The sequence below is a fragment of the Rhinolophus ferrumequinum genome, chromosome 15, assembly GCF_004115265.2.
Source record: "Rhinolophus ferrumequinum isolate MPI-CBG mRhiFer1 chromosome 15, mRhiFer1_v1.p, whole genome shotgun sequence".
Lineage (NCBI taxonomy): Eukaryota > Metazoa > Chordata > Mammalia > Chiroptera > Rhinolophidae > Rhinolophus > Rhinolophus ferrumequinum.
The window spans coordinates 38,793,468-38,803,881 of record NC_046298.1 but is presented as its reverse complement, the minus strand read 5'-3'; the positions used below and the strand labels follow the sequence as shown (position 1 = coordinate 38,803,881).

General features: G+C 58.1%; 1 protein-coding gene across 11 annotated transcripts; it reads left to right on the top strand.

The window, feature by feature from the left end:
* Window positions 1-129: 129 nt before the first annotated feature.
* Window positions 130-9,089, top strand: DYRK1B (dual specificity tyrosine phosphorylation regulated kinase 1B). 11 transcript variants are annotated; one of them, XM_033127820.1, is made up of 12 exons: window positions 130-331; window positions 2,345-2,508; window positions 3,496-3,615; window positions 3,715-3,903; window positions 4,279-4,426; window positions 5,756-6,042; window positions 6,796-6,942; window positions 7,024-7,164; window positions 7,462-7,497; window positions 7,582-7,777; window positions 8,145-8,251; window positions 8,345-9,089. In XM_033127820.1, exons 2-12 carry the CDS (start codon window positions 2,446-2,448, stop codon window positions 8,714-8,716), a joined length of 1,806 nt encoding a protein of 601 aa, XP_032983711.1. In that variant the 5' UTR covers window positions 130-331; window positions 2,345-2,445; the 3' UTR covers window positions 8,717-9,089. The 11 variants fall into 11 exon arrangements, with proteins under 11 accessions (XP_032983711.1, XP_032983710.1, XP_032983712.1 ...); XM_033127812.1 differs by lacking the exon at window positions 130-331 and adding an exon at window positions 801-1,083 and having other exon boundaries at window positions 3,493-3,615; window positions 8,345-9,086; XM_033127817.1 differs by lacking the exon at window positions 130-331 and adding an exon at window positions 801-1,083 and having other exon boundaries at window positions 3,493-3,615; window positions 7,462-7,777; window positions 8,345-8,362; window positions 8,412-8,655.
* The last annotated feature ends 1,325 nt before the right edge of the window (window positions 9,090-10,414 follow it).

The following is a 10,414-nucleotide window of genomic DNA, read 5'->3' as shown; positions in this document are numbered from 1 at the left end:
GGGTACACAGCGCATGCTACCTCTTGCACCGCTGTAACCCGGCTTCGGCGCTTGGGAGGGGTTGGTAGCTCACTGCGCTTATGTGCCGGTGAGCTCGGATGAGCGCAGGCGCGGAGTGTTGCCCTGGGTCACGTGAGAGGGAGCAGATGGGGCTGTGGGGGCGGAGCCTGGGGCGGGGGGGGGGCCGGTTTGTTGTGGTCGCCATTTTGCTGGTTGCATTACTGGGTAATCAGGGCCCTGGCTCGCCGCGTCCGCCAGATACCTTCAGCCACTTGGCAGGTCTGAGCTCGGGCTTCCCGAGCAGTTTGAGTCCCCTTGCCCGCGCTCTCAGGTAACGACGCGGCTACGGACCGCGCAGCTCGCGCTCGCGGTAGGGGGAGCAGTACGGGACCCGCCCTGCCCGCGTCGCTGCGAGAGTTAGCACGAGGCCGAGGGAGGAGAGGAGGGGAGCGGCGGGCTGGTGCAGGCCGTGCCTGGCTATTCATAGTCGGATTCCTGGAAGGGGCCGAGCCCTAGGGAGCTGTCCTTGGAGGGGGTAGCGGGGCCCCGCTCCCGCCCTTTGTTTGGGCTCAGCTCTGCCGGCCGCATCGCCGTTGCCTAGCAACAGCAGCCCTGGACTGTGATTGGTTGAGCTCTTCGCAGCAGCGACCAATGGCACGGTTGTTGCCATGGCAGGTGTGGACTGCCAAGTTCAGGCCGACCCCGCGGGCCGGGGCGGGCCGCTAGGGTGGGGGGCGGGCCGCCGGTGTCCCCGGGGGCGGGTGGCTGCGCGGGGCGGGGCCGGCGGGGCGAGGGTTAACCCACCCCTCCCCCGTCCACCTGCTTTTCCTTACCCCCGCGTGCCCCGGGCTGACCCTCGTCCCCTCCTTTTCCCTCCCCCAGCGGCGGCGGCGGCGGCTGCTGCTGTTGTCACCCACCGGGCCGCCTGTCCCGCTTGCCCTCCCCGCTGCGGGGCTTGCCGGGCCGGCCGGGCCGGGACAGGCGGCCGTCTCCTCACCGCCGCCATGCTGGCTGCTCGCCCACCCCACTGGGGGCCCCACCGCGCCCCAGCCCCTCGTGGGCCCCGCGCCAGCCCTGACCCGGGTACGGGGTGGGGACTGGGAGAGACGGTCCTGGTGTGGGAGGGCCCCGGGAAAGAGATTGTTTTGGGGGGGGGCCTCCAAGAGAGAGGAGGGGTCGTGGAGTGGCAAGGTTTGGCATAAAAGAAAAGGACTGACAGGAGGGAAGGCCTGTGGGAGGATTTTGGTGTGGCAGATACTCTGGGAGGAAAGAACTCTGATATTTGGGGAATTTGGCTGTGGGGGCCTTCGAGGAATGGGCACAGTTGTGGATCGACTGGAGTGGAGCAGACTGACTGGAGAAAGGCCCCTGGTAGGAATGCTGGATTGGGAGGAGGTGGGCAGGATCCAGTGTAGGGGAGAGAAGGACGATCACTAAACCGTGGGAAGAGGCGCTCGGCTTCCCCTTTGTGCCCATCAGGAGTGGGCCTTGACTGGGAGGGGGCCTTGGACTAATACCGGGGAGAGCTGCGTTGTGGCACGAGGGAACTGGAATATGGTGTGGAGAAACTAGATGGAGGGGTGGCCCCTGAGGTGGGAGGGAATAATATGGAGAAGAGGTCTTGGCATAGAAGGGTGTGCCCTTGTGGGTGAGAGGGCCATAGGGGTAGGAGTCTGATATGGAGGGGTTCTCAGATAACAGTGGTCAGGAAGTCCCCAAGGACCCTGATGTGGTTTTAGGGGCCTGCAGAGGACTTTGCTATGGTTTGGCAGGGGCACAGAGGACTCTCATGTGGTTTGGGGGATACCCTAGAGTTCTCTGGATTGGGAGGTCTTCTGGGAAGGCAGATCTTGAAGCAGAGGGACCTTGCTGTGATAAGAGATGACACCCTTACTTTCGAGGAAGACTGCAGGAGGGCAGGATCGTGTGTGAGGGGGCTCTGGGGAGGGCTGCAAGTGGAAATGGAGTGAACCCTGTTCCCTATACTGTCTGTGGTTTCTGTCTTTCTCCTCTCTTCCTGCCCCCAATTGTTGGTGTCTTTCTGTCCTTTCCTGTCATGACCCATATCCTGCCTGCGCCTAATCACTCCTTTTCACATGTCCCTCTTTGTGCTGCCTACCTCATTTATTTGGTAATCATTTGTTGAGGGACTCCACTGTGCTTTCCCTACCGTTCACCTGGCCACTTCTCTCTGTCCCCTCTCTGCATTGTCAACTGTTGCTCTGCTGCACCCCTTTCCTTCTCCCTTTGTGCCCTGCCCTCTAATGTTCACCTCTTTCCTGCCTGGCATTGTCCCACACATCCCCTGTTCCGTGTTGTTCCCCCGCCTCCCGCCTGCTCTCAGGTCTCAGCGGCGGTGGCAGCCGAGGTGCAGGATGCGAGAAGGCGCCCCCCGGCCGGGCTCCCGCTCCAGGCCTCGCTCCCCTGCGGCCCTCTGAGCCCACCATGGCCGTTCCACCGGGCCATGGTCCCTTCTCTGGCTTCCCTGGGCCCCAGGAGCACACGCAGGTACGCGTTCAGCTGGCTCCTCACCTGCCTGGGGTCGGGGGAGGCTGGGGATAGAAGGGTGCTGGGGCCAAAAGACAGTATGATTGCCCAGGACAGTTTCCCAGGGGCATGAAGGGCCCCATGGGAGTGGAAGATAATAGAAGAGCTGCTGGCAGAGTCAGGGTTTGGAGGGCCTGAGTTCAAATCCAGACTGGTGGTAAAATTACTTAGGTTCTCCATGCTTCAGTTTTCTGATCTGTAAAATGGGGGCAATAATGATACCTACCTCACAGGGTTGTTGTGAGGATTAAACGGGTTAATGAAATGCATGTAAAATGCTGAGGACAGTGCCTGGCACATAGTAAACAATAAATGTTCACTAAGAAAAAAAAAGTCTAGAATGAAAGATCTGAGGGGGTGAATGGGGAGGAAGGTTGAGCCTGAAGGGTCTCAGAGCCAGCAGGGCCTGCGGGTACAGGGTGAAGATCTTCAAGGGGAGAGAATGTTAAGGCTCGGAAATACAGTTTGGAGTGGGAGGTCCTGGGTGCTGGATCCAGAGCAAAAGACCCTTGAGGTGAAAGAACGGGGCAAAGAATGAGGTGTGAACATTGGGAAATCCCCAGGGGATGAGGGTAAAACCAGACGGGGGCCCTCAAGGTGGGATACCCAGAATGGATGGTGTCAGGCGAAAGATTGGGGAGCAGAGCCCAGGTTTTCTATGTGAGCTCTCACACTGAGTTTCAGAAAGAGTAAATGTGTGTGATGATTTACCCAGCCAATCTCTAGTGATCATCCACTACGTGCCAGGCTCTGCTCCCGGCCCCGGAGATACAGCAAGAACAGGACAAAGCCTCTGCCCCTGGGGACTTTCTCTGCTAGTGGGGTTGTCAGACAGTGACCACATAAATATGCGTGTGGTAACAATGAACCAGCTGCCCATATAGTTCTCCCCCTGAGGTTGGAGGTGAAGGTCTGTCCTCAGTGCCCACCGCTCACCCCGCCCAGCAGGTACTCCCTGATGTGCGGCTCTTGCCGCGGAGGCTCCCCCTGGCCTTCCGGGATTCGACCTCGGCCCCACTGCGCAAGCTCTCCGTGGACCTCATCAAGACCTACAAGCACATCAATGAGGTGGGCTGGGGTGGGGGGCCCAGGTTGGGTGCTGAGGGGTCCTGGCTGCTGGCACAGCTCACTTACCAGTCCTCATCTCCTGGCTGGCCGGCCGGGCAGGTCTACTATGCGAAGAAGAAACGGCGGGCCCAGCAGGCACCCCCTCAGGACTCAAGCACCAAGAAGGAGAAGAAGGTCCTGAACCACGGTTATGACGACGACAACCATGACTACATTGTGCGCAGTGGCGAGCGCTGGCTGGAGCGCTATGAAATTGACTCACTCATTGGCAAAGGTTCCTTTGGCCAGGTGCGGTGTGCCCCCCCATCCATGGTCTGGGGACATGGGCACCCACTGGTATTGATTCACACAGTTAGTGGTTCAGCGGCTTCAAGTTCTGTGCTAGGCCACTCACCCTTGCCCAGTCACTTGGTTTCCTGGTGCCTCAGTTTCCTTTTCTGTAAAAAAAAGTGCAAAGAACAGGACTCTCCACATAAGGTGGTTGTGTTATTTCATGTCCAATGTTTCTAGTAGTGCCTGACTATTGGTGAACACTCAATTCTGAATTACTATTAGTAATATTGATAGCGATATTGGTGGGTCTCCTTGGCTGGAGGGAAAAGAGTGGAAAAGAGTGGCCTGCCCCCCCATTCCCTCACTTTGTGACATGCCCTGCCCCTGCAGGTGGTGAAAGCCTACGATCATCAGACCCAGGAGCTGGTGGCCATCAAGATCATCAAGAACAAAAAGGCCTTCCTGAACCAGGCTCAGATTGAGCTACGGCTGCTGGAGCTGATGAACCAGCACGACACGGAGATGAAGTACTACATAGGTGAGGCCTGAGCCAGTGCCAGCTACTTAGGGATGGCTCAGCCCTGCTACTGGGTGGGGCTGGTGTCTTCAGGGGAGGGTTTGGTCTATAATTCCCTGACTTCAGTGATTCTGCCACTTTTCTTTTTCCCCCTTTCTTCCGCCTCCCCGCTCCCACTCCAGTTCCAGCCATTGTTTCTCAGTCTGGTTGTGTAGGACACAGCTCCCTGGCCCATGCTGGTATTGTGAGCCTTGTACTCCCCCTGGCTGAGGCAGTCGGTCGCTGGTCATCAGTTGGCCGCTCATGGCAGCTGTCGCCGGCTGCCGGCCGCTCATGCTGGCCACCGGCCACTCGTGGCGGCACACAGCAGCCCTCAGCAGCACACAGCAGCCCGCGGCAGCACTCAGCAACCCACAGCGGCTCACGCCAACCTCCGGCTGCTCACGGCAGCCCAGCTCCAAGAGAGCTGTTGTGCACAATCTTAACTGTACAGGGCACAGCTCCCTGGTTCATATGGGATTCAGACGGGTGACCTCGGCATTAGGAGCAGAGCGCTCCAACCACCTGAGCCACCAGGCTGGCCCACTTCTGCCACTTTTCATGATTTTTGCCCTATTCCCATGATATTGCTGGTCAGAGTTGACTGGATGCTCACTAATGGTGAGGCTCTGTTGTGAGCACTTCACATAAATTAACTCGTGTATGCCACAGCCCATGGAAGGGGTATCATTGCCCACAGCTTAGAGATGAAGAAACGGCTTTCAGGTGCTGTCGCTTGCAGAAGGTCACAGTTTCTACTCAGTAGAACTGTAATTTGACCAGGCAGTGGACTCCAGAGCCTTTACTCTTAACGTCTATGCCAATATTTTTTCTCTTGCCTATATGGTTCCTCTTAGGAAAAGGAAGATTTAAAGAGTATGTTTTTAAAAATATAAATCCTCATAGTAAATGGAACCGAGTATCCTTTGGTACAAAAATAAACAGAACTGAGACTAAAACAATGTCATAAAATTAAATGCAGCATTGTAGAATGGTGTTAAAGACCTGTCAGCACCACATGGAAACTTTCTCTTTGGTTTAATGTGACAGAGACTTCGAAAGAATTCACTTTTCTTAATTAAGAAAGTCAATATTTTTCTTGGTGTGGATCAGGTATAGGCCATATAAAAACGTCCTGACTAGCAGCTGGTACCCGTGGGCACACCACACTTTGGCCAGTGCTCAAGAAGCAGACACACAGATCTGCTTCCAGCCTCTCTCCTTGATTACAGTGTACCCCTAGGCCACCACTGGCCCTCTCTGAGCCTCAGTTTCTTCTTCATGAGCCCATTTCCATCCCCTTCCCTGCAGTGCATCTGAAGCGGCACTTCATGTTCCGGAACCACCTGTGCCTGGTGTTCGAACTGCTTTCCTACAACCTGTACGACCTCCTGCGCAACACGCATTTCCGCGGAGTCTCGCTGAACCTGACGCGGAAGCTGGCGCAGCAGCTCTGCACGGCGCTGCTTTTCCTGGCCACGCCAGAGCTCAGCATCATTCACTGCGACCTCAAGCCCGAGAACATCCTGCTCTGCAACCCCAAGCGGAGCGCCATCAAGATCGTGGACTTCGGCAGCTCCTGCCAGCTTGGCCAGCGGGTGCGGCCTAGCCCGGGAGTGGAACTAGTGGTGTGGGTGTGGCCAGGGGTGGGGCGGGGCCACCTGGTGGGAAGGGATCCAGGAGTGGTACTTGGCTGGGATGGGATTGTCGGGTACAGCTTGAAGTGGCTGATACGGGAGGGATAGTGCTTGGGATGGGGTGTTGCTGGGTGTGGAGGATGCCAGTGGGTGCAAAGGGTAAAGGAGAGGGCCATGGAGTATATATACTGCCCAGTGGGAAAGGAAAGAGGGAAGCCTGGGAGCAGGGCCAGATTTGAGGTGGCCAGATGTGGGCAAGGGAAATGGGGTGGGCTTTGAGCCTAGGTGGCACTTTGCTAAGTTTTGTTTATCCTGTGCTCTTACAGCTGGAGATGGAAATTGGATGGTGGGGGGGGGGCTTCAGCTTTGTAGCTTCCTGTAGGCAATCATTTGAGATGATGATGGTGGCTTAGTAAGGGTCTGGATTGTGAGGGTGGGAAGGGCCTGGGTTTGTAGACTGCCATCCTCTTACTGGTGACCAAGACGGGTCCAAAGTCAGGCCTGGGAATGGAGAAGAGGGTCAGACTAGGCCAGCAGACCCCTGAGGCTTACGGATAAGATGGTGCGGTGGCTCCTGGAAAGTTGTTGTTAATAACATCAGGGTTTGGAGCCCCCAGATCTGGGGGTAGGAGTCTTATCCTAGCCTTGGGGATGTCAGTGGCACCAGTCAGGATGGCTGAAACCTCTTGACTATTGTCCTCTTTGCTCCCCCAGATTTATCAGTACATCCAGAGCCGCTTCTACCGGTCACCTGAGGTGCTCCTGGGCACGCCCTATGACCTGGCCATTGACATGTGGTCCCTGGGCTGCATCCTGGTGGAGATGCACACAGGAGAGCCCCTCTTCAGTGGCTCCAATGAGGTGTGCCCCCAAGGAAGGGGTGTGCTGGAGGGGGTGGAGGCCTGGCTGGCCAGATGACCCTGATCGCCTGCCTGCTCACAGGTGGACCAGATGAACCGGATTGTGGAGGTGCTGGGCATCCCACCAGCCCCCATGCTGGACCAGGCACCCAAGGCTCGCAAGTACTTTGAACGGCTGCCTGGGGGTGTCTGGACCCTACGAAGGACAAAGGAACTCAGGAAGGTGCGGCCCCTGCCCTGTGCCGCTCCTCCCACCCTGGTGGCCCTTCACTCTCTCACACTTGGGGCTCCCTTTCTCCCTGCTTCCTCTCCCTTGTGTCTTTCCCTTCCTTCCTCTCCCCCTTGTCTGTCCTTTCCTTCCTCCCCAGCCCACCCTCTCTCGTACCCACCCCACAACTCTTCTTAGCTTCTCTCTTTCTACTTCCTCTCTTGTGCCTCTGTTTCCCCGTGTGTGTCTCCCTGCCCCTCCTGCCCACTGACGGCCACTCTCTTGCCCCCCCTCCCACCCCCTCCCTGCCAGGATTACCAGGGCCCCGGGACACGGCGGCTGCAGGAGGTGCTGGGCGTGCAGACGGGCGGGCCCGGGGGCCGGCGGGCGGGGGAGCCGGGCCACAGCCCCGCCGACTACCTCCGCTTCCAGGACCTGGTGCTGCGCATGCTGGAGTATGAGCCCGCTGCCCGCATCAGCCCGCTGGGGGCTCTGCAGCATGGCTTCTTCCGCCGCACGGCTGATGAGGCCACCAACACGGGCCCGGCAGGCAGCAGTGCCTCCACCTCGCCCGCACCCCTCGACACCTGCCCCTCCTCTAGCACCGCCAGCTCCATCTCCAGCTCTGGTGGGTGCCCTGTGTCCTGTGGGGTAGGACAGGGATGAGGGCAGCTCTGGTTTGGCCTGTCCTGGGGGACCTTGCCACTGGCCTTAACCTAGTTGAAACTGCATGATTGTGAATTCCAAAGGGTGGGGTAGGAGAGCTCCAACTGGCCCTGACCTGATCTCTGAAATTGAGCTTGTTCAGGCCTCTAACTGGTTCAGACTTCAACACGCAAAACTGAACTCTGGCTCCTAATCTCAATATTGGGCCCGATCCTTCAAATGAGCACAGAACCCAAAGCCCAAACCTGGGCCTGAGCCATGAACCAGACTCAGCCACCCAAAAACCCAGGTACCACCTCTCACCTCTTCTCTCCCTCTGGCACTTCCAGGAGGCTCCAGCGGCTCCTCCAGTGACAACCGGACCTACCGCTACAGCAACCGATATTGTGGGGGCCCTGGGCCCCCCATCACTGACTGTGAGATGAACAGCCCCCAGGTACTGGGGCCTTGGAGCCTTTGGAGATGGGTGGTCCGTTATTTGGGGTTTCAGGACCTGTCTCCATCACCCACTGTTCCTTTGCTCCTTTAGGTTCCACCCTCGCAACCGCTGCGTCCCTGGGCAGGGGGTGATGTGGCCCACAAGACACATCAGGCCCCTGCCTCCGCCTCGTCACTGCCAGGGGCTGGGGCCCAGTTACCCCCCCAACCCCGATGCCTTGGCCGTCCTCCATCACCAACCTCGCCTCCACCCCCGGAGCTGATGGATGTGAGCCTGGTGGGCGGCCCTCCAGACTGCTCCCCGCTCCACCCAGCACCTGCTCCCCAGCACCCGGCTGCCTCAGCCCTCCGGACTCGGATGACAGGAGGTCGTCCACCCCTCCCACCCCCTGATGACCCTACCACTCTGGGGCCTCGCTTGGGCCTCCGTGGTGTACCCCAGAGCACAGCAGCCAGCTCATGACCCTGCCCCCTCCCTGGGGCCCCTCCTGAAGCCATACCCCGCCCCCATCTGGGGGCCCTGGGCTCCCATCCTCATCTCTCCCCTTGGCTGGAATTGCTGCTACCCAGCTGGGGTGGGTGAGGCCTGCACTGATTGGGGCCTGGGGCAGGGGGTCAAGGAAAGAGGTTTAAGCGCACCCTCCCCACTAAGGACTGGACCCTTGGCCCCTTCTCCCCCCCCCTTGTTTTCTATTTATTGTACCAAAGACAGTGGTGGTCCGGTGCAGGGGAGACCCTCCCTCACTCCAGGGCCCTAGGAGGGGGTGGGGGCAGGTAGGGGGAGATGGCCTTGCTCCTCCTTGCTGTACCCCCCAGTAAAGAGCTTTCTCACATGCCTGCCTGAGCGTTTGCAGGGCCCCGGCTCCCCTCACCTGGCTCTCAGAGGCATGGTGGGGAATGGTGTTGGGGGGAGGGGGTGCTGGAAGAGCATTGTCTTGTGGCATATGTCCTTGCGGAAGTTATGGCTATTGATGCAGACATGGGGCTGCAGGAGATCTGGGCCTAAGGAATCCTAGACAAGATATCCTAGATAGGATTCTAGCCCACGTTTGCATTTTCCAGGGTAAACTGAGACTCTGAAAGGCTAAAGGCCCAACTCTGGCCTACCTCTGGAAAACATCAGGTTTTGCCCTAGTAAGCAGGGGCTTCCACAGGGCCTGCGCAGGAGTAGCTCCTTAAGCCCGGCCAGCATCTAGTAGGTGCTATGTGTAGCAGGACTTATTGGTGCCATCTGGGGAATGGCAGGGAGACAATGGTACAGACTTTACCCCCTACATGTCAGGTCTCACCCTATGGATCCATTGCGGAGCAAGGCGTTTTGAGATTCTCAGGCAAAAAGATATTCCCGGGGTTCCAGGTAAGTGGGCCTGTTTCCATGGCAATTCGGAAACGTCTGTCTCCGAAATGGCCAATCGAGAGCCGCCTGATTCAAAGGGTATCGTCTTCCACCAATGGGGCGCGGCGCCTCCTGGGAAATGTAGTTCTTAGCAATCTTCCGTGCTTCGTTGGGCAACTACAAAGACCAGAGTTCTTTTCGGTCACATGTTTAGGGGCGGGGCGCAAGGCTGCCAATCGCCAGGCAGGCAGGCGGGACCCGCGTGTTTGGGGCGGGCTATAGAGGAAGAGAAGGCCGTGATTGGGTGGTTTTGGTCGTTCTGTGCGCTGGTGCTGATTTCTCAGGCATGCGGTAGGTCCGTGACTGAACTTACAGAAAGCCTGCCTGTTAGGCGTTCGTGGTTATAAAGCAGGAGATAGGTGCGGAGGCCCCATCACGCGGGGCATCACTAGCTGCTATGTCTGGCTCAGCTCGCGGAAACGTCCAGTCCGTAGGAGAGACGGGCAAAGGATCTATTACAGACCTGCGTGTGTTCGTTAACGGAGGCAGCGTGGAACGCGGAGGGTCCCCAGACGAAGCACGGGTAGGGAAACCTTGGAGGAGAAGGAGCTGCCTGACCTGAAGACCCAGGGGTGCTTGGGGTTGGTGGTGGTGTAGTGGAATGGCTTGCGCAAAGGCAGTGATGAGAAGCAGCCTGGTGATCTGGTGTTGGTGGAAATCTTACCGAAAATCAGTATGGATTTGATCGTGGAAGATTTTGTTTTCTATTTAGGGAGCTCGGACTTTGTCCTGAGGGCACTGAGGAGCCACGGAAGGATGTCTAGA